The sequence below is a fragment of the Podarcis tiliguerta genome, assembly GCF_965153285.1.
Source record: "Podarcis tiliguerta genome assembly, chromosome: 5".
NCBI classification, from domain to species: Eukaryota; Metazoa; Chordata; class Lepidosauria; order Squamata; family Lacertidae; genus Podarcis; species Podarcis tiliguerta.
This window is the reverse complement of record NC_139538.1, coordinates 91,119,341-91,142,570: the sequence shown is the minus strand read 5'-3', so window position 1 is coordinate 91,142,570 and position 23,230 is coordinate 91,119,341. Positions and strand designations below refer to the sequence as shown.

General features: G+C 42.4%; 2 protein-coding genes and 1 long non-coding RNA gene across 3 annotated transcripts in view; 1 reads left to right on the top strand and 2 right to left on the bottom strand.

Moving 5' to 3' along the window:
* Window positions 1-23,230, top strand: part of GTF2F2 (general transcription factor IIF subunit 2) — a 66,286-nt gene that overhangs the window by 23,194 nt on the left and 19,862 nt on the right. The window contains exon 6 of the mRNA XM_083440988.1: window positions 7,741-7,822. Coding sequence (XP_083297114.1) covers window positions 7,741-7,822 — 82 coding nt within the window. The remainder of the gene's footprint in view (window positions 1-7,740; window positions 7,823-23,230) is intronic.
* On the bottom strand, window positions 1,227-2,278 carry LOC310677783. Its single transcript, XR_014511444.1, has 2 exons — window positions 2,074-2,278; window positions 1,227-1,798 (listed from the first exon to the last, which is right to left on the bottom strand). It is a non-coding gene; the product is annotated as an uncharacterized lncRNA (long non-coding RNA).
* KCTD4 (potassium channel tetramerization domain containing 4) lies at window positions 4,255-5,653 on the bottom strand. The gene has a single exon (XM_083440931.1). The coding sequence runs from the start codon at window positions 5,460-5,462 to the stop codon at window positions 4,482-4,484; it is 981 nt and encodes a 326-aa protein (XP_083297057.1). The 5' UTR covers window positions 5,463-5,653; the 3' UTR covers window positions 4,255-4,481.

Sequence of the window (23,230 nt, the reverse complement as noted above, 5' to 3'; positions counted from 1 at the left end):
TGCTGAAAGAATCCCAAGAACCCTCTGCTTCACTTTTTAGAAATTCTTTTGGACCTTATTGGAACAATGTAATGACCAAAAGTATTAGCAGATTAGAAGCAAATAGGAAAGATCAAGCTAATGTTGTAAAAATATTTATAAGAAGCCTTTAATCCTTTAAAGTGTGGGCATAATCCAAGGTCTAGCACGTTTAGAGGTAAGTAAACATGAAGCTGTGCCCTTGGGATTTGTGTGTCAGAGAGCCATGTACGCATCACACTTTCCTGTGCCATCTGATGTAGTCCTGCATCTATCTTTTGAGAATCATAGTTCCCATTGGAATCCAGTTCTGCTGTCTGGCAATAATCCCAGAAACTGTTCTGTTCTTACTAGAACAGGCAATGGGCTGCATATGGCCCTGGGGCTTTAATGGATGGAAACGAAAAGCTGAAGTTTCAGTTATTTAGGAGTAGAAATACTTGTCTTGAGAGCACCCTGGCTACCTGCAAAATATATACCGTATTTTTTGCTCCATAAGACGCACCAGACCATAAGACGCACCTAGTTTTTGGAGGAGGAAAACAAGAAAAAATATATATTCTGAATCTCAAAAGCCAGAACAACAAGAGGGATCGCTGCACAGTGAAAGCAGCGATCCCTCTGGCTGTTCTGGCTTCTGGGATAGCTGCGCAGCCTGCATTCGCTCCATAAGACGCACACACATTTCCCCTTACTTTTTAGGAGGGGAAAAGTGAGTCTTATAGAGCAAAAAATACTGTAAATATGCATCAGTCTTGGGAACGTGTCTTCCTTCCTTCCTTCCTTCCTTCCTTCCTTCCTTCCTTCATGTCCCCCTTCCTTCCTTTTTCGACTTTAACCGTGGCAAAAAATATAACATTGAATCCTATAGTTAAGAGTAGCACAACATCTGAAGGAATTTGCACTGGATATGTAGAGGGGGAGTAAACTTTCTTGATGCTGGCTCCTGAATTTACAAGCATAGCTTGTGGGAAGCCAGTATTGCACCTCTACTAGGCTTCATTCCTCAATCCCTGACAATTTTCTCCTATGCTCAAACCTTTCTCAGTCCTCTAATATGGTGGTTCCCAACTTTATGAGTATGAATACCACCTTTTAAGAAATGTGGACCCCCCCCCCCACATTCTAATTGTTGTGATTTTAGGCTCTGTTAATTGAGGAAATACATAATGACAAAAAACTTATAATAAAATGTGCCAAAATCAAAGAAAGCAGGAAAAAAGCATTTATTTCCCCATCATACTCAGCAACTAACAATCCAAGGATTAATTACAAAAGGTATTAAATATAAATTTAATCTTAAATATAAATCTGTTTGACCCCAATGTACCCACTGATTAACCCACTTTATTCAAAAGGTATGAAATACCATTTTTATTTATAATTATAAATTTATTCATTTATCCAGTATAGTGGTCAGCAATCCCAAGTAATCAATCATACCAAACTAAATACTAATTCCCCCCCCCCCCAGTGAACTCAATTGAAACAATCCCCGAAAGGATGAAAAGGAGAACTTGCATTGCCACTAATATAATATGTTCCTTTGTGTCAAATCAGAGCTATCAATTGTACACTTCAATGAATCCCTGTCACTGTGAATAAAGCTACACGACACAGTTAATTTGATTCTATTTTATTTATACTTAACATTTTATTCATTTTTGGTTTTTTTATAAGCCAGTTGGCATGAGCAGCAAATGCAACTCAGAACAGCAGACAGCCCAAATGAACTAAGCCTTCAAACAAGCCAGCCCCCACCCCAGGAATTAGGCAACTCCTATCCCTGGAATGGGGAGGCGGGTGGTGCTGTGGTCTAAACCACTGAGCCTAGGGCTTGCTGATCAGAAGGTCGGCGGTTCAAATCCCTGCGACAGGGTGAGCTCCCGTTGCTCGGTCGCAGCCTGTGGGCTTTATCAGGTCCACCAGGCCTCTGAATTTTGACCCAGAAGCTGTCTGCGGACAAACGCCGGCTCCCTCGGCCGATAGAGTGAGATGAGCGCCGCAACCCCAGAGTCGTCCGCGACTGGACCTAACGGTCAGGGGTCCCTTTACCTACCCCTGGAATGTATCCCAATAAAGCAACAAAAGGAACCCCCTAATATCGCCAAAACTAATGAACGTGAATATAGTCAGTAGTTAAGAGGCAAACCCCCCACTTACGGTCCATACCATAACCACTAAAATCAAATTGAAGACTTTCATTCGGTCTCCTACCAGAAAGCCCTCTGTATAGGGCAGTGTAAAGGCCAGAAACCCCTAGTGCAGGGGTCAGCAACCCGCGGCTCCGGAGCCGCATGTGGCTCTTTTACACCTTTGCCGCGGCTCCGGGGCGGATGCTAGCGAGGGGAGGAGGCGCATTGTGTGCCCCAACACTCCCCACTGTTTTAAATGTCGCAATGGTTTTGCGGCTCCCAGTTTTTTCCCCTTCGGTCCAATTGGCTCTTTTTGTCTTAAAGGTTGCAGACCCCTGCCTAGTGCAACACGCTTCTTCAGGCAAAGCAGCAAGGAGGGGAAGCAGTGCTAGAAACCACTGCATTCCTGTGCCTTCCCCCAGGTTCTTCCAGGTGCATCTCATACCAAGCACCAACCAAGGAAAGCGAGGAAGGCACAGGCCACACCCACAAGAATAACCAGTGCTTTTCAGCAACCGCAAGCCCCCCAAGTTAGGAACTACTTCTCTAACGTCTCTGTCAAACTAAATCCAGAAAATAGGGGGTGGGGGGCAAGAGAGACCTAATGCACATATACAGACAAACTTGTACAGACTTCCCCATCTTTCTGATCTTTAGCAAATCACCTCTTTCTCCATTGTATCACAAGTGGTGTTTTTTAAAAAAAATATTCTGGGGGTTTAAGAAGCCTTTTGTGATTTGTGCTGGCAGCTGATGATTGGTAAAGTAAGGACAGAGCCCTGTTTTGCGGACTGACAGCTGTTCCTCTGGAACAGGGTCCCAATCACTGCATACCAACCTGGGACCCACATCCATTTGATGTTCTGCAAAGCACCCACTATATCTATTTTGTGATTCCAAACACATGAAAAGTGGTTGTAGTGTCCTTATTTTGGGACATACGCTTCAGAAGCATTGGCAGGTTATAAGAGCTGATATTTCTTTATCCTTGTTGGTAAATGAAAACTTTATTATTGACAATCAGGTATGTTGCACCTCTCTTTTGATCAGAGACTGAGCTACAAATTGGAAAGTCCCCAGTATGAACCTCTCCTCTTGCATACACTAGCTGCTTAGCTTTTAGACAAACCATTATTTCTCATACTCTTCTCATACTCTCACACTCTATACTCTGTATACTATGGTATACTTTGATTATTTGGAAGTATTGCAGCAAGTTAATGTATGTGTAGAGCTTTGAAAAGGCCTCTACAAATACTAAGTGGCTCTTAGTGTTAAACTTGCTGGAGATCAAAATTCTGTGTGACATCACCGGGTTCTCTATGTCATTTTCTCACTCGTAGAAGTGCAAAAAACCTCTAGACATAATTGTCATCATCATCTTATTTTGTTCAAAGATTTGTCATGATATAGTTAAAGTACAGCTCATTGTTTTAGTCAAGATGGGCATAACTAACGCTTCTAGTTATAGTTCAGAATTTAAAATTTGTAGAGCCTACATTTCTTTCCTCCTCTAGCCAGAACATGTTTTCTACCAAACCCCTGCAGTGTTGATATGTTGATTTAAGTTTTCATGCTGATAATATGGAAGACCTGCAATACAGGATCCTAAAAAGCAGGGCTTTGTGAAAATGAAGTTTGAATATATTTTTTACTTCAATAGCTATGTGAAATTAGTAAGCAAGATAGAAACAGCGTAATTGCATTTTACTCATCACTTACATCGCAAAGTATATAATCTTTACAACAAACAACAGAACTGGGTTCCTTTATATAAATCATATTTTCGAAGTACAAGATAAAATCTCCTGTATAGCTTTTTGAAATGGAGTGGGCATGTTTATATATCTTCTGTAATTATTCAGTATGACTTGCATTTAAACCAGCAAGTAAAAACTGAAACTTAATTGGTATCTGAAAACCAGGATGTATTTAGTTAGAAAACTGTGTATGTTGAAAAGAGAACACTTTTATCATTCTTGAGTGAAATAAGATGTACTGCATATTAGCCACAAAAGCACATACTAATATTTTAGCTAGATTCTGTGGTAAAGAGACAGGAGAGAGGAGACAGAGATGTAAATTGCTTCAGCATTCAGTCTGATTTTTTAAATCATGTTTAGTAAGTATCTCTTTTATTAATAATTTTAGGCACAAAGAACTCATAGATGGATGTTACAGTTTACATACCATTAGCGCACATTTATTCATTAGCAGCAGTGCTCTGTGGTGTACAGAGTTGAATAAATCATTTTGCGATGTCTTGAAGTTTAATTAGATTTACAGGCTGCATGCTTGCGGCCTTTTGTCTATTGAGAGAAGAAGTAATTACTTGATAAAATGAAGTGCATCACTGTGAACGATTGACCCTTTGGAACAGTCCAGGCTGGTCAGCAACCTAAATCCACATTTCAGTGCCATCATTATAGCTTCAAACTTAAGAGTTTCCAAGGTGCACACGAAAGTATTGTCTTCCTTCAAAACAAGACGAGTCCCATTTTCTGACTTTATGAAGTATTTGAACTGGATAATGTTGGAAGAGATTGAAAACTCTTCTGGAAAGCCATCCAGCCTGCTTTTGGATACCAAAACAATGCGCGATTTTATTTTTGTTATGAAATCAGGAGCATTGCAAAAAATCCGAAGGCCCTGCGAACGGTCGTGGCTGTCTGTTATCTCCAGAAAGGTAGTCTCTCTGGCTGCGAGCTGCTCCTTTTCCCACCTTAATTTCACTGCATCAGCTAACACTTTAAGCTGGAAAAAATCTGCCTCTCGTGCCAGAAGATGGTTTTCTTTGAATCCCTCTGGTAGAAGCAATTCTCCATTCCGTAGGAAGTTCAGAACGTGCCTAAAGAGCAGCCCATCCCTGTCTATAAAATAATGGCCATCTGCATCAGACGGACAGAGAACCTTTCCATTGACAACTCTTTCCAAAAAAGAGTCTGGATACTTGGTTAGTGTTTGCTTTTGCGTAACGTACAGATATCCACCAACGTTGAGAGTAATTGGAGACATTTTACCATTCTTGCCTTGATCGGTGCCTTCCGAGTCGTTGCATTTTCTGTTGCTCTCCATTTCACGCCCGTTTTGTGCTCCGTTCTTTAAGACGGCTTTCTTGCTTTGTCCTCCTTTTGCTTTGTATGGAGATTTCGTCAAAAAGGCACCGTTATTCAGCTCTAGAACAATGATAGAATGGGAGTGCTGGAAGCATTGCATGAGCTTGTCGGCAACAGCCTTGCAGTAGGTGGCGTAGAAGCTATATGTATGCAGTGTGATACTGGGAGTATGACTGGAAGATGCAATTTGCATTTAACCGTATAAGGGCAAGAGGATGGCAGGGGAGAAAGGCGTCTTAGTTATTTTTCCTCTTGAAGACTCTGAAGTTTAAATGATTAAGAAGTGTCTTTTGTTTATGCAGAAAGAAATTAGCTGTTTCCCTGCATCTTGGTATTAAGCTGAAATATAGTATATTGAAAATTATGAAATGGTGGAGGAATCCTAGCTATTTGTTGTAAGATACTTTTCAAAAAGGGTTACCAAGCAGGAACCTCAAAAACCTTTAATATTTATGTTTTTCAACCATATTTTAAGCTTTTCGTCGTCCTGTTGCATTTTGCTTGTGCACCTTGCTCTGAAACACAAGTTGATAATATTGTCATAAAATTAAACGTAGTGTTAGAAAAACAGTGTTTTATATAAAATGGATTTCTAGGGCGAACCTGCTTTTTAACCATATAAAGCAGTCTGGGATTTCCCTCCCCCCCTTCAATAGAAAATAATTTTATTGGCAAAAATATTACTAGTAGAGATGACTTAATTGGTTTGAATTTATATGGCTATACTGTATTTGACAGATCAGCTCAGTTTCTGGTTCAAATGGCACTGCTGTTGCAATGTGAAAGAAAGCTGGTAGGTTTGTCACAAATCTTGGTATATACCACACAATATTACAGCTTAGCAACACTTCAGCGATGAGAAAATGACCACAACATGGCATTGGGAAAGCAGCCCTGTTTCTTCTTGTAGCAGCCATGGCTTTCAGGCTCAGATCTTAAACAACCGATTCTCCCTTTGCAAATACTTGCAACAAGGTAGATGACAAGGAAAGCTGTGCAAGTATGGATGTCTACTTCCTTCGTGTAAGAAAGGTTGGGTCTGCAGATTTGTATTCCACAGCAAGAGGGGGGGGGGGGTTAACTCTTTCAACATCATCTACTTGCTGTTTGCTATTTGCTGTGGCATAGCTACAGCATTAAGGAAGATTTCTATAGCCAAGAATCAAGTAGTATATTAACTTTAATTCTTTTTAATGTTTAGGCTGCCCCATCCATGCCAAAATGTATTCACGTTTCAGATTCCTGCATTGCAAGGGGTTGGACTGGATGACCCTCTGGGCCCCTTCCAATTCTGCAGTTCTATGACTCATATAATTCAGGTGTTACCCACACAGTTTCCGCTAGTGCCGAATCCACTGTCATACAACAAGCAATGCTAATCTTTTTACAGGTTTTAGAGGTGCATTTACTCTCGCCGTGTACATGGCAAAAAAGAAGTTAGCTTTTCCTCCTGCGTACAAGCGAGGGCAATGCTTGCACAACAGGATTAGGACTTGCAAGGATGGACAGAGAGCGAGCCAGGATGTCTTAAGAATACTGCCACCTTGGCTGTGCATTTTCTCCTCATAGCCTAGTTTCTGAATCTAGTTATTATCTCCACATTTTCAGACAGCTCTCCATAGCCATGAGGCTTAGTCATAGGCTTGTTGTTTATTATGTTTGCATGAGTCTAAAATAGGAACCAACAGCTTAATAGACTGTACTTCAAAGATTACATCTAAGTGTGCAAATGGTTTGTCCATATTTTATATTTATATAAGTATACCTAGTGGATGGAGCTGATACAGTATTGGGGTTAACTGTACATTGCGTTTTTAAGTTATTCTTTCCCGAGGATGAAATTGCTACTAAATCCCTCTGTGCTGACTGAACAAAATTGTATGCTGGTGTTGTGAATCTACAAAAGCATAAGTATAACCTGGTTGTAGGGTATCATTGGCAATACCCATATACTAGAGTAACACACCTGCATATGGGGGGAAGGATGCAGTCTTTTGCAGATGTTTGACAACAATTTCCTCATATACAGTGATACCTCGGGTTACAGATGCTTCAGGTTACAGACTCTGCTAACCCAGAAATAGTATCTCGGGTTAAGAACTGTGCTTCAGGATGAGAACAGAAATCGCGCAGCAGCGGCGCAGCAGCAGGAGGAGGCCCCATTAGCTAAAGTGGTGCTTCAGGTTAAGAACAGTTTCAGGTTAAGAATGGACCTCCAGAACGAATTAAGTTCTTAACCACTGTACTGGAATAGGACAAGAGCATGTGCTGTCAATAGCCTGATGGTTTGTTTTGTTAGAATTGTTGATTGGACTGATTCTACTACAGAAGTAAAAACGTTTTGAAAAAATCTTGGGCATATCAAGTGCTTTATCACACTCAAAGCATAAATAAAAATACAACTTATTAAAATGGCTACCGTTCATACTCATATGACTTTTGCTGGTAATCTGGGTTTCCTTCTATTTCAGAAAAACTGTCTCTGGAAGGAATAGTAGTCCAGCGTGCAGAGTGCAGACCTGCAGCCAATGAAAATTACATGAAGTTGAAAAGGTGAGCCTTTCTTTCTGTTTTTTTTTATTAAATCTGTTGTATGGTAGCTTGGTATAACTTAAACATGCATTGTCTTTCACATGGCTACAGTGATGCCTATACAGTGGTGCCCCGCAAGACGAATGCCTCGCAAGACGGAAAACCCGCTAGATGAAAGGGTTTTCCGTTTTGGAGGTGCTTCTCAGGACAAATTTGCTATGGGCTTGCTTCGCAAGACGATTCCTGGGGTTTTTTTCCCCTCCCCCCCTTTTCCCCAAGCCCCTAAGCCGCTTAACAGCTGATCGCTAAGCCGCTTAACAGCTGATCTAAGCCGCTTATCAGCTGATCTAAGCCACTAATAGCCTTTTAGCAGCTAATCCGCTAATCCCTTAAGCCTTTAATAGCCGCTAATAGCCGCTAATAGCGCTAATAGCGCTATCTGCTAATGGGCTTGCTTCGCAAGACGAAAAAACCGCAAGATGAAGAGACTCGCGGAACGGATTGTTTTCGTCTTGCGAGGCACCACTGTACATGGATGGTTGTTAAATTGAGTGTATCATAATTTTCAGTCGATCCCTTGAAGAAAGGTGATATTTGAAACACATTGGGATGATCATGTTTCATTATTTATTCAGGTATTCTATTATTATTAAAATAGAATCCTGTATCGGTCACTGGCAGCACAACTTCCCCCCTTTTTTCTTTCTTTTTGCTTTGGACTCTCAGATTCATCAGCCCCAGCAAACATTGTCAGTGGCCTGGGGTGGTGGGATATGTTGTCCTGCAAGATCTGGAGAACTATAGGTTCCCCACCAATTCCTTACAATATTCATTTTAAGGGACACCATGGCAACAAATTTATGCTATGCAACTTGCATTCTGTGGCAGTACATTGGCCACAAGCATCTCATCACATTTTCTTTTAATGCTGAAAACCTCAAAGAAGACAATAAAGTTCAAACCTGTTTTTCCCATTTCATTTCATGCAGGGGGATGCATGTGTTTTTGTGACCAATGTAACACACCAATGCAACACATTGTGAGCAATGTAACACACTTAATCAATGTACGTTTTGTTGTCCTAAGATCATCTGGTTTTGTTTCTTAGGTAAAACGTATTTTCAGTTCAGCAAATGAGAGAGTAGAGCTGTTCAACAAAGGCCCCGTATAATTGTGGAAAAGTCAGTGTCTCAAGGTAGTGAGGCCTTGAATAGTTGTCCTTGATTTGAGGATACCAGATGGAATAATAGATTCTGGTTGGTGTCATGGTAGAAGATCCGATTTCTAAGTTCTCCATTTGGAGATTATAAGCCCTAAGCTTGTCTAGACATTTTGTGCCCAACTTCCTGTCCTTAATTGCTCCAACCAGCAGAGCTTGGTGAGAATATGGTCCTCAAAGGCATTTAGTCTACCCCAGTATCTAAGGTAGGCTAGATCAAATCTGGCTGCTATCAAGGGGAGACCCAACAGCTCTAAGATGAGCCGATGGAGGAAGCCCTGGAGGAAGCCCTAGTATCTGCCTCATAAATCTATTTTGTAGAACTTTTTGTTCATATTTGACACCAGTTCCCCAAATTTCAGCCCCGTAAAGCATTTGTGCACATAGATCTTGAGGGCAGAATTGATTAGCTGCCACCTTTCAAATGGAAAAAACCTGCATAACTAACTGGCCAGTAGAACAGGCAGGTGATAACTTAATTGCATTCATTTGGCATTTCCATGAAAGCTTTTCATCAATAAGCAATCCTAGATATTTAAACATATGTACTTGCTCAAGTATATGACCATCGAATGACCACTTGGACTTAGTAACCCTCTTACTCAACGTGACAACTTTGGGTTTTAGCATAATTTCCTTTTAGATGTTCTTTTTTACACAGTTGATCAAATTTAACTAGCATCCTCCCAATTTTGTTCAAAGAAAGCAGAACTAGGGGTTCAGCCAGTAACAGAATGGACACTCTACAATTCCCAAAGCAGAAACAGTTTCCAATGCAGTAGTTGCATTAGTGCAAGAACCAGTGTGGTGTAGTGGTTAAGAGCGGTAGTCTCGTAATCTGGGGAACCAGGTTCGATTCCCCGCTCCTCCACATGCAGCTGCTGGGTGACCTTGGGCCAGTCACACTTCTCTGAAGTCTCTCAGCCCCACTCACCTCACTGAGTGTTTGTTGTCGGGGAGGAAGGAAAAGGAGAATGTTAGCCGCTTTGAGACTCCTGAAGGGGAGTGAAAGGCGGGATATCAAATCCAAACTCTTCTTCTTCTTCTTCTGTTTGCACAGTAGATCTTCCCCTCCTAATTACCCCATGTCCTCTCCAAATCTGCTCTAGAGGGTTGGGGGAATACAGTGGTACCTCGGTTTACGAACTTAATTCGTTCCGGAAGTCCATTCTTAAAGCAAAGCATTCTTAAACCGAGGCGCACTTTCCCTACTGAGGCCTCCTGTCGCCGGTGCCCTTCCACCATTCATCTTCCGTTCGTCTTCCGGGGCAAAGTTCGCTAACCGGAGCACCTACTTCCGGTTTTGCAGAGTTTGTTCACCGAATAGTTCGTAGACCGAGGTACCACTGTACTTTGAACAGATTTAGGGGATCCACAGGGAGAGAAAAGGGAGGGGCAGTTCCATTGTTCAGCCAGAAATTACAGTGGTGCCTCGCAAGACGAAAAGAATCCGTTCCAGGAGTCTCTTCGTCTGGCGGTTTTTTCGTCTTGCGAAGCAACCCTATTAGCGGATAAGCGCTATTAGCGGTTTAGCGGCTATTAGCGGCTATTAAAGGCTTAAGGGATTAGCGGATTAGCTGCTAAAAGGCTATTAGCAGCTTAGTGCCTTAGAAAAAGGGGGTGGGGAGTGAAAAAAAATCGCAAGACATTTTCGTCTTGCAAAGCAAGCCCATAGAGAAATTCGTCCTGCGAAGCACCTCCAAAACGGAAAACCCTTTCGTCTAGCGGGTTTTCCGTCTTGCGAGGCATTCGTCTTGCGGGGCACCACTGTATTGTGGTAAGTAAGTGCAGGAGGAGGTTAAAAGAATCCCTGCCTCCGACAAAATGGCAAAAGAAAAATGTGAAAACAAGAGGCTTAGGTATGTCTCTTGCTGTGCAGAAGCTGAAGTCCAGGCATTCATAAAGAATTCACTTTATAGGCAGCATACAATGGTAAACATGTCTACTCTGAAGTAAATCTCTGTGATTACCTACTCCTAGGTAAGTGGTTACAGGATTGCAAAATCCAATAATTTTAAGACAATTAAGTTTGTAAGATTTGTTGTTGCTTTTTAAACGTAACAAGGTTGGGATCTGTAGCTGGTTCATCCTCAAATAGGCCTTGATTTTTCAATTTCAGCAACTGTAGAGGACAAAAAAAGCAACCCACCTGATGTTTGTCGTGTGGTTCTTCTTTAAAATGAAAACTGGCTTTGGCTCCTGTTTTTATTTGTGTTGCAGGGTCTTTGCAAATGTATTCCTCGGGGCTATAAAAGCTCTCCATGGTGTTCACAGAGGCCTAGCACTTATGACACATTATTTTGTTTGGAGAAGAGGTAAACATCACCTGAGCTGAGAAATTGCATCTTTGCCAAGAAGACAGGGAGAGAGCAAAAGAAAACTTGCTCCAACTTTTAATTTTAGCACGTATGCTACAGAAATACATAGAATAATAGTGAGAAACTTTCTGAGGTTGGAGGAGAGCTTTCTGTTGAAAAGTTGCATTTTTAAAAAAATCTGAAAATGAGAGACCTTTCACTTTCATGGCTTAATAGTGAGAGCCTGATGGCAGAAGAATCAAAGTTATTATTTTCTTAGCGATCATATCCTTGGAACCAAAGTTTTCTCAGAATAATTATCTTCTTTACCTGAGCATTTATCTTTTATTTGGCCAAAAAAATTACTGGAAGAATAATTCACTGGGTTGTTTTGGGGTTTTCTTTTTTAATTTTTGTACGGGCTTTCACAATATGAACTGTAAGATTAGCTAGGGGTTGAATTATAGCACTTAAGTATTTATATTTCATCCATTTCACCATACCGTATTAATCTGTAATGTGCAATCTGTAGTGCACAATCTTATTTCATTGCAGGGGGTTGGACTGGATAACCCTTATGATCCCTTCCAACTCTATAATTCTATGATTTGTTATATTCTGTTTCCACCATTTCCATTAGTTGAGGTGTGGCTCCTTCACTTGAGTATTATAACTCTATTTATAGCAACAATCAAAGCTTTATAGGGTGCCAGTTTTGCAATAGTTCATCCTAAGATGTGAATCCCATTTTGACAGAAGGGGCACAGAGCAGGGTTGCCCCTTGTCCAATTGCTCTTTGCCCTCTCTCTGAACCCCCTGGTGACAGTAATGCATAATAATTGAAATATGTGTGGTTTTCTGGGGAGGAAGGTAGAAGATGAGCCTCTGAGCAGATGGTATAACCTTACCAGCATTGTCAAAAGAACTTTGTAAATATGAAAGGGTGGCAGGCCTTAGAACTAATCTGGATAATCTTTAATAATGTATTTCAGTGTACCCAAAATGATCAACTGTGCCTAAAATAATTGGTAAATGTTCCACCAAGTTAAAAGGTTTACTAAAACCTAGGAATCTGGATACCCCGAAACATGAATAAATTTTATGCTTTAAATTATGTTCCCTTAGTGAAAATTTTTTAAAAAGGACATAGGCAGAAAGAATAAATTACAATCACAGGTGTTAGGAAGAACTGTAATGGCACAAATGGTGATACTTCCAAAATATATATTATTATTTTGAGTTCTCCCCATCCATCTTCAAGCAAGTATTTTGAAAAAATGGCCAAAAAAAAAGGTATCTGTGTTTGGATTTCAGAAAAAGAAACCCAGGTGGGCCATGATTCTAGAAAACTGGGGCAGGGGGCAGATGGGAAATTCCTCCATTTTCGTCGTATTATGATGCTTTTCATTAGGGACAGCTTAGTTTTATTTTGAGAAAGATTGCTTAAAAATGGATTATGTTACCACATATGGATTTAGAGATATTAGATAAAGGTAAAGGTAAAGGTAAAGGTACCCCTGACCATTAGGTCCAGTTGCATATGACTCATCTTGCTTTACTGGTTGAGGGAGCCGCAGACAGCTTCCGGGTCACGTGGCCAGCATGACTAAGCTGCTTCTGGCAAACCAGAGCAGCACACGGAAACGCTGTTTACCTTCCCGCTGGAGCGGTACCTATTTATCTACTTGCACTTGACGTGCTTTCGAACTGCTAGGTGGGCAGGAGCTGGGACTGAATAACAGGAACTCACCCCCTTGCAGGGATTTGAACTGCTGACCTTCTGATCGGCAAGCCCTAGGCTCTGTGGTTTAGATACAAAAAAATCACAAGCCATCTACTTTCAATTGGATCAGGATATGGAAAGACATTGCAGGGTCATTTTCTCCAGTATGTTCCCCTCTGTTTCCACTGAGATATTATCCTCAGGTTGTTGATTCTCCTTCATAGAAAACCATTTTTTCTTGGGAAAAGAAAAATTATGTTTAGCTTACAAGATTTGTACATTAATTGTAATCCTATATTCATGGAACAATTTGCCTTGAAGGTGTGGGACCATGGCTACAGGTTCATCAGTTTAAACCTTGCATCAATGTTTGCAAATATATGCTACTAGGCCTCTAACCAATTTCAAATGAAATGTCCTAAATAAAGGACATCAAGGCTGAGGCTTCATACCGGCTATTTAAGGTGACCTTTTGGACATTACAACAGGTTTGTTGTTCTCATTATAGAAAACAAATCACTTCCTCTTCTTGGCTTAGCATACAAAGACCAGACACCCTGGGTTTGCACTTGCTTGTGTGTTAGGTCTTGTATATAGATCATATTAATGTGGCTGGAAGATCTCAATTATTCAGCAGCAGTTCACTTATAGACCATGCTGACTCTACTCTCAGAGCCTGTCATGTTTTTTAACACTTGGGTCTTTCCCAGTCCCGGTGTTACTCATCTGCTATTTACTTTGTCATTCCAAAATTGAATAAACATGGATCGTCTTTCATCAAATATGTTTTGATAAGTGTTACCTGTTGCTTTCCTAATCACGTTTGCTTTATCAGGAAGACAATTGCCCAAGTTTTTTTCAGCCATTGTGTCATTGCTGGAGGATTTTTTACTCTTCCAAAATTTAGCAATACCGAGATTTGCTGTATTCATGTATTTCTGACTAGCTTTGGCGAAATCTGGAAGATTAGTATCCAAGGGATTGGGGGAAAGAGAGAAAGTGTGGCAGACAAGGAGGCTTTCTAGTTGGGGAAATGTGCAGATTTCACTCAAGTGCACATATTCCAAAATGCTTAAATCCTTAAATATCAGACTACAGCAGATAGGAGGGGGCTAATCGTGAAAGGTACATTCACACATTTGCTCTCACACCCACACTTATACAGCTTCATCTTTGGGAAACCAGCCATTTTCTAAGATTGTGCTTGAGAATCTCTTACAAAGAAATGAATTTGAAATCAAATCATCTTCTTGTGCTATTAAATAATGGCACAGATGTGTTTTGAAAAACTTGAATCAAAACATCCAGTTCAGATTGCTGCGCCTTTTCTATTGAAGTCAAGTTGTAATGTTTTATTACACTTGGCTTTGTGTTAAATTTATTCATCTATAAGTGGAACACCAAACTAATCTTATTTTTTCTCATGGAATATCTATTCTTAAATGTATTTCTTATTAATATTCACCTGCTATATGCTATAGAGATTCTGGAAGCTGCCTGCATCCATGTTAGGTTGCTGTTCCTTATGAGGAACGGCTAAGGGAGCTGGGCATGTTTAGCCTGGAGAAGAGGAGGTTAAGGGGTGATATGATAGCCATGTTCAAATATATAAAAGGATGTCACATAGAGGAGGGAGAAAGGTTGTTTTCTGCTGCTCCAGAGAAGCGGATGCGGAGCAATGGATCCAAACTACAAGAAAGAAGATTCCACCTAAACATTAGGAAGAACTTCCTGACAGTAAGAGCTGTTCGACATTGGAATTTGCTGCCAAGGAGTGTGGTGGAGTCTCCTTCTTTGGAGGTCTTTAAGCAGAGGCTTGACAACCATATGTCAGGAGTGCTCTGATGGTGTTTCCTGCTTGGCAGGGGGTTGGACTCGATGGCCCTTGTGGTCTCTTCCAACTCTATGATTCTAACAAAAAGTTGCCTTTGATGAAATGTCTTCATGGTGTCTGTCCACATATTTCGTCAAGGGGTAACTGGAGATAAATTTGTATATGTGTTTTAGTAATCTGACAGAGAACGCAAACTGCCTGGGGCTCAGAAAGAAACCAGGTAGGCTTGGTGATCTCTCTGTCTCCCTCCCTCAAGATGTGCTTTGAATCCCTAGAAGTCACTTGTGTCTGGGGAATAGAGGGAGTCTAAATGGGGGTGTGATGGCAACCTTCTTGACATACCCAGACTGCCAAGGAGGGTGGAATGGGGGGGAGGGGAAGACCTTTCCCCCTTCCATTGCAGCATGTATTATTGGTTTCTGTTTGACTATTGCCACTAAATGCAATTGCTGCAGGACTAGTGCTACTGCACTTGTTTTTCATTTAAATTAGACTGATTGTGGGTGTTGTGCTTGTCTTGCTCAGATTCTGGAATCCTTTAAACATTTCCCACAAGCTCCTTACCTTGTTGTGGGAGAGTGGGGCTGTGTTTCTAGCTGCTTTAAAAAAACGTAATACACTAGTAAAGCCTGCAAAGTGTGAGGAGCAGTTACTGTGCATTTTAGGAGTATGGAGACAGGAGACTACCTGCATGGCTGCTTTGTGTCCTCATGGGTGTGTGGCATATGGCTATTTGTGCGTGGGCTTAATGTATGCTTAATACCTGAACGCACAGTGTTATAGTTAAGCAGTGAAGGTGCCAGTGTTTTCTGGGAGCCTGCGGTGGGGACATGATCAGAAGCAAGCTAGCTGACATGCTTCATTGCTGCATCTGTTAATTATAACCCTTCTTAGAGGCCAAGTATTGACAGCTTTCACACAGAGCTATCAAAGTAACAGCATATTGCTACCAGTTACATCTCAGCACCTTGTTGCCCTTGGTGCTGCGTCTTGCCTTTCCTAGTTCCCGCTGGTGTGCTTGCTTCCCTGGTAACCATTTGTTTGTTTCACTTGGTGAGGTTTTAGAAAAGCTGGATACCCACAACATCTAAAGGACCCCTGGCTGTCTGACGGCGTTGTGTACAGTGGTACCTCGTGTTACAGACGCTTATAGTGACAGAATATAGTGAAAGATGGAAAGGATTTGCTGAGATAATTAATAATTAGAATACAAAAGAGGGAGGTGTGAGGAGGTCAAGGAAATAAGTTAACGAAGATAAGAATATGGAGTTATTGGATTTGTTTTTAAATTTACTTTTTTGTTTTTGTTTTTGGATGTTGGAGTATTGTATCTTTTTTATTTTTTTTCTTACTGATTTGTATTGTTAATTCTGTTTTTTCCTCTTTTTTGCTTTGTCTGTTTTTTTTTGTTTTTTCTCTTTTGTAACTTTAAAATTCCAATAAATATTATAAAAAAAAAAAAAAAAGAACAGAAGGACCTCCAGAACATAGCTGTTAACCTTCCCTTATTTGGTGGGAAACTCCCTTATTCCAGTGCCATTTCCCGCTGCTATCCCGGATTGTTGATATCCTGTAAATTTCCCGGATTTCAAAGGAAGCAGCTCCTCTCCCTCCCTGCCAGGGAGGCTCCTTAACTGCGTTGCTCGGTTGCCCAATAAGGAGTCTGAGAACGACTGGGGGGGTTGGAGCTTGCATGCCTTGTGCCAATCAAATCGGCCGCGTTGTTTGGGGACTCGCCTTTGTTCAGCACTTCCCAGCGGTGTGGTGGTTTCCTTGCTGCATCCCCTTTGCCGGGTTGCTGCGCTGCGGGAACCACCACTTGAGGCTTCGTTTGGCTGCTGGCTGGGCTTTCTGCCTTTGGCTCGAAGGGGCTCTACTGTGTGTGTGTGTGTGTGTGTGAGAGAGAGAGAGATTGAAAGAGAGAGAGAGAGTGAGTGAATGTGTCACTTAAGCTGATAGTAGGAATGCTGTAGTTTCACACACTTACCTTCACACAATGTGTAATTAACTTGGGGATTTTTTTTACCGCAGGATGTGGTGAGGTCAGTACTTTAGATTTACAAGGGGATCTGAGAGATGAATGGGAGATACAGTTTGTCAGTATTAATGGACAGCTAAATAGAAATTTAACCCCAAAAGTTAGGACCAAGATTCAAATCTTGACTGGGTAACTTTGCTCACTAGTAACATTGAACCATGAGGACAGTGTTCTCGAAGCTACCAGCATGAGTTTGACCAAACTGCGGGAGGCAGTGGAAGACAGGAGTGTGTGGGACGGGAGAGGCTGCTGATCCCTTATTTTGGCTGCTGATCCCTTATTTTCAAATCCGAAAGTTGACAGCTATGCTCCAGAATGAATTAAGTTCTTAACCCGAGGTACCACTGTATATGGAAGCATATGCAATTACCGGTAAATAGCATGCTTCAGAGTGCTTGAGTTAAAAGAACAAACCCTGTCTGTAGACTTGCCCCTTAAGAGTAAGAGATCCTGGGCCCATGGCATAGGGCAGGGGTAACATTTGCGGGGCCCTCCAGAGGTGGGGCTGCAATTCCCATCAAGCCCCGCCACTACAGTAATCATGGTATTTGCTTAATTATAAGGCATAACAAACATAATTCAGAGCTGAATACCAATTTGGTTCCTAATTCCTTGGCTGCCAACATAAATAAGAAAGCAGGCAAATGTAACACCATCTTCCTTGCCTAATAGCAAAATGTACCCAAATTCACTTAGTGTAACAAAAGTCTTCCTAAGGCTAAACAAAGATTGAGAAATTCCATGAGGATCTTTATAGAGAGGGCGTTGGTGAACAATACAGTGAACTACTGTATGGCCTGTATAGCTGCCTTGCAGAAGACATAGAAATGTTGTTCCAAAGGTAATTTCTTGTAGCATCTATCCAGAAAGGCACAAGGCATAACACTGAGTTTTAATTCTGTAAAAGCAATTCTCTGTGAAGCTAAGGTAACTGCCTCCAAACAGTTAGCTTTCTGATTAACTGTCTTAATATGTGGATGCAGCTAGAAAATTTCAAAAGAATGGATAAATGGCATATCAAAGAAGCTTTCTCATACACAAGAAACCATAACTGCAATTTAGACTGTGACTGGATCTTAGTCAGCTCACTCTCAAGTTGTCTAGCAAGTGTAAGCAAAGCAGCAATTGACTTTTGAGAGTGAGCCATAAGCTATAGAAAGCAGACATGAAAATGGGAGAGTTTATATTCTGCTCTAGAAATTTAAGAGTCTAACTTGTATTCTAGCCTGTTCCAGCCCACTTCTGCACTGCCATATGCTGCATTGGTACCAACAGGTAAAGGAAATACTTTCTTAAGAAAGGAATTTTGAAGCTTCTCCAACTCCTGGACCAATGATCAACTAAGACCTCAAATTTCTATACCAGTGGGTTTTCAAAGCGTGTGGTACACCACATTGGTGTGGCAGGAGAGGATGGCAAATGTGGTGGGAAGGTTCGTGGAGAATTGAAGAAACAGTTAAACATTTCACTATGGTATAGTACCCAAATATTTTTTTTTTTGGCTATACAACCAGAAACAATGTCTCTCCAAGAGCGTTGGCTATTCTTCTACAGTTCTTCATGATATATTGTTGTGAACATGGATCTTCAACTCTGACAAATATGAAAGATCAGAAAAGAGAAAGGCTTCTCTGTGTTGATGAGGAGATGGGAATTTGTCTCAAATTAGATAATTATAAATGAGATTACATGGCAAAATCATGCTCAAACCTCTCATTGAGTTTGTATGCATACTTAAGGTCAGTGCTTTTTTTTCCTAGAAGAAAAAGATGCCATGGGCATTTCCGGCAAGAGGGGAGGTGGAGGCGGCTGTGGTGATGGAGGGGGAGGGGGAAGAAGATGGAAGAAGGAAGAAGGAGAGAGAGGCAGAGAGGGCTGCTTGCCCGCCTGTGTGCCTGGGGGCTCGCCTTGCACCTTGGCAGCAAGCCTGCTGGGTTTCGGTGAGGCTATGCAAGGCAAAGTGGTCTGCAGATGATTGGGCTGGGGTGGGGAAGGCGGCAGAACTGAGCTTGCCTCGCTGCCACCATCCCAACAAGGCACATGGCAGAGGCTGGGAAAGGGGGGCCCACCCAGCACTCACAGGGCTTTCCTCCCTTTCAACTCTGCCACCAAGGGGACAGGGAGGATGCTAGGAGCAGCGCTAGAGGGTGGAGGCCCATGGGACGTTCCAAGCCTGCACCGGGTTTGTGCCAGGCCAAGGAGAGGGGGTCCTCCCGGCCCTTTCGGCAGCTCCATCCTGTGGTGGATGTTGCACCTTCCTGGGGTGGTTGATGATAGCCCTGACAGCAATTGTTGTTTAGTCGTGTCCGACTCTTCGTGACCCCATGGACCAGAGCACGCCAGGCACTCCTGTCTTCCACTGCCTCCCGCTGTTTGTTCAAACTCATGCTGGTAGCTTCGAGAACATTATCCAGCCATCTCGTCCTCTGTCGTCCCCTTCTCCTTGTGCCCTCCATCTTTCCCAACATCAGGGTCTTTTCCAGGGAGTCTTCTCATGAGGTGGCCAAAGTATTGGAGCCTCAGCTTCAGGATCTGTCCTTCCAGTGAGCATTCAGGGCTGATTTCCTTAAGAATGGAGAGGTTTGATCTTCTTGCAGTCCATGGGACTCTCAAGAGTCTCCTCCAGCACCAGAATTCAAAAGCATCAATTCTTCGGCGATCAGCCTTCTTTATGGTCCAGCTCTCACTTCCATACATCACTACTGGGAAATCCATAGCTTTAACTATACGGACCTTTGTTGGCAAGGTGATGTCTCTGCTTTTTAAGATGCTGTCTAGGTTTGTCATTGCTTTCCTCCCAAAACTGCAAAAGCTCATATTATTTATTGAATAATCATACCTACCAATTATGTATATAGAGTTTTTAAGCATCCAAAACATTTACTATATATATTTATACTCCGCCTTTTCCCCAGACTGGGACTCAAGGCAACTTACAGATAAAACCACAAAAGCACAGATAAAACAGAAAAACCTAAAAACAGAAAATTCTTATAGCAGCCATATTACAGATTGGGATGGTTGGTGGATGAAGTTGAGAGTTTCTGGCTGACATGAAATTTGAACCTTGGACATTTTATTCTTTAGCTGCTGCTCCTGTTTTGTTTTGTTTTTTGTTTGCATAAACTACTACTGATGCTTAATCCTCTTGCTTGAGAAATTTAGGCTGTTAATAACCCCAGGTTCAACATTAAGCGGTCTCAGAAACTTCCCCAATGTAGAACTAAATGAACCTTTCACATAACCGTATCTTTATATAGCTATCCCTCTTTGATTCCATTCTATCTTATGTATCATATGGCGAAATCAGTCATGCTTGTTGGATGCATATTATCATTATAATAAAAGTCAGGAAAATAACAAGAGTTTCATGAGTCACTGTTCAATCTGGAATGTGCATGAGATGCTAGCCTAGAAGAAAAACTCCACTCGTAGGTGTAAGGAACATAATGTGGTAACAGCATGCTTTTGGAGACATTGTGCTTTTAGAAATAATAATTCTCTAAAATTTCCTGGTGGAACGACAGTTTCCTATACTGAATAGACTTTGAGCGATCTGCTCTTAGCCAAAGTTCATTAGGGCCAACGTGCGATACAAAAAAGGGAAATTGCTTCTATGCTTCTGACCTTGATTCTCAGCTAGCACACAAGCTTCTTTATATAATGTTCAATACCTATGAACATTATACGAGAGGGGTACACAAATGTCCCTCTCCTGGCGAGTTTCGAGAACTAACTTACAATAACTGCCAGAAATATATTTACCTCGACCTGTTTTCAGACTTGGTGGCAGCACTTTTTATCTTAGGCCTGGATTCAACACCACACTAGTAGGCCTGGGTGATGTAGCGATACATCGGCCTGGACTGGCTTGAGGGCCAGAGCACAATGGTGCCTTCACTCGGTGGTATACCACGTGTGAAACCGCTGCCACTCCTAAGGTGCCATTGTGCTCTGGTCCTCAAACAAAGGAAGTTATGATTGTGTGGCACCAGAGCCGATGGAACACGTTTTTCCCTTGGTGCACCAGGTGCTGGTGGCAGAGGGGCAGTGGCGTAGCGTGGGGGGTGCAGGGGGGGCCGGCCGCACCGGGCGCAACATCTGGGGGTTAGGGTTAGGGGGCGCAAATCCACGGGTTAGGGGGCGCAAATTACTTGCCTTGCCCCGGGTGCTGACAACCCACGCTACGCCACTGCAGAGGGGCTCCCTTCACCGACAGTGTCTGGTTCGCAGAAGAATGACCTTGCAGGGCTGGGGCTGATAGAGTTCATTCCTCTGCATTCCAGGCGCTGTCCAAGATGGATGGGAGTTTTTTAAAGGTGAAATATTGAAGGCCCAAAGGCAGACAGTTCCAACAAGAAAGGAAAGTGAGAGGCGTCTAAAGAAACCGGTGTGGCTGGATAAGGAGCTGGCAGATGAGCTGAGATTTAAGATGGGCATGTGTAAGAAACGGAAGAAAGGGGGAATCACAGAGGAGCCAACTTCAGGGTGAATATCAAAATATATTTTAAAAATTGTCTAGTAGCACCTTAGAGACCAACTAAGTTTGATCTTGGTATAAACTTTTGTGTGTGTGTGTGTACACTTCTTCAGGTGCACACTTCTTCAGGGTGGAGTTGTTGTCATCATGAACAAAACTGATTACATCCAGGAGGTTCACAGACAACTCTCCAATAGGGTCTTTTATAAAAAACTGGACTCAGACCCCACACAGGAATACAAGATAGTTAAAGAGTTACCCCCACACATCCAAGAACAGATCCTCTCAAACACACCAACAGAACCTCAACCAGGAACCTTCTATCTTCTACCCAAAATACACAAACCAGGAAATCCAGGACACCTCATCATCTCAGGTATTGGCACTATCACAGTAGGTGATATATGGACTCTGATCTGAAACCGTATGCCATCAGTGCTCCTAGCTACGCATGTGCTACCACAGGTATCTGAAGAAGTGTGCATGCACACGAAAGCTTATACCAAGAACAAACTTAGTAGGTCTCTAAGGTGCTACTGGGCATTTTTTATATATATTTCAACTGCGTCAGACCAACACGGCTACCTATCTGAATCTAAAGGTAAAGGTACCCCTGCCCGTACAGGCCAGTCTTGACAGACTCTAGGGTTGTGCGCCCATCTCACTCAAAGAGGCCAAGGGCCAGCGCTGTCCGAAGACACTTCCGGGTCACGTGGCCAGCATGACATCGCTGCTCTGGCGAGCCAGAGCCGCACACGGAAACGCCGTTTACCTTCCCGCTAGTAAGCGGTCCCTATTTATCTACTTGCACCCGAGAGTGCTTTCGAACTGCTAGGTTGGCAGGCGCTGGGACCGAACAACGGGAGCGCACCCCGCCGCGGGGATTCGAACTGCCGACCTTTCGATCGGCAAGCCCTAGGCGCTGAGGCTTTTACCCACAGTGCCTCCCGCGTCCCTTGAATCTAGAAGAATCTATCTGAATCTAGAAGGGTGGATATCAGGCAGGCTTAAGCTCAGGATGAGCTCAGGCTTGCAAGAAAGTTACTTACACCTTGATTTGTAATTGTTTCTTTAAAATCATTTCTTGATTTTTTTAAAAAAAATAAAATTCTAGGGAACAAATTTGACACTAGAAGTTTGCATTCGTTTTGCTTGTCGATCTGTACTATATCCTTTTTAGGTGGGGTTGATAAGAACCGTACAGAGCCAACACCTAGGGGCTGAGGATTCTTTGTCCCCCATTAAAATATTTGAGGGGGCCAGCCTCCCCTCAGTTGATGGGCATTGCCATTCAAATGGTGTGCAGGCGCCACGTCATGTGATCAATTATTCAGGGTAGGGCTTACCTGCCCCCCCCATATTTTATTCAAGTTGGCACCTCTAACAGGATATCTAATACAACCAAACTATTTGTCAGCATTGCCCTTGAGCCAGTGTTACCAACTGGACTCGTCCCCCTCAGCCCCGACTGGGCTAGGCGAGCTGGATGGCACTTCCAGAGACCACCTTCCTCTGTGGAACAGGTCCAAGTGCCGTGGACTCACAACTCAGAGCTGTGAGCACCGCAAACCACTTCACCAAGAAGACAGTCGTTGTACAGCAGAGTACAGCAGAGCATAAATCACTCGGACGACAGCGCTGAAGAATATCTTCTTTTATTCACTAACAGCTACTGTACTATACACTATATACAAATGGAGATGCTGGAGTGCACTGAGTCTTACAGCTGCTTTCTGCAGCAACCTTATCTACACAGAGATAACACTCAGTCTTTTCGACACGCTGACTGACTCACTCCCTGACCGACTCTCTCTCTTTCTGGCCGACTCACTCTCTGA

Coding starts and splice junctions, on each gene's coding strand:
- KCTD4 (XM_083440931.1), bottom strand. CDS start 5,462: ATGCAAATTGCATCTTCCAGTCATACTCCCAGTATCACACTGCATACA.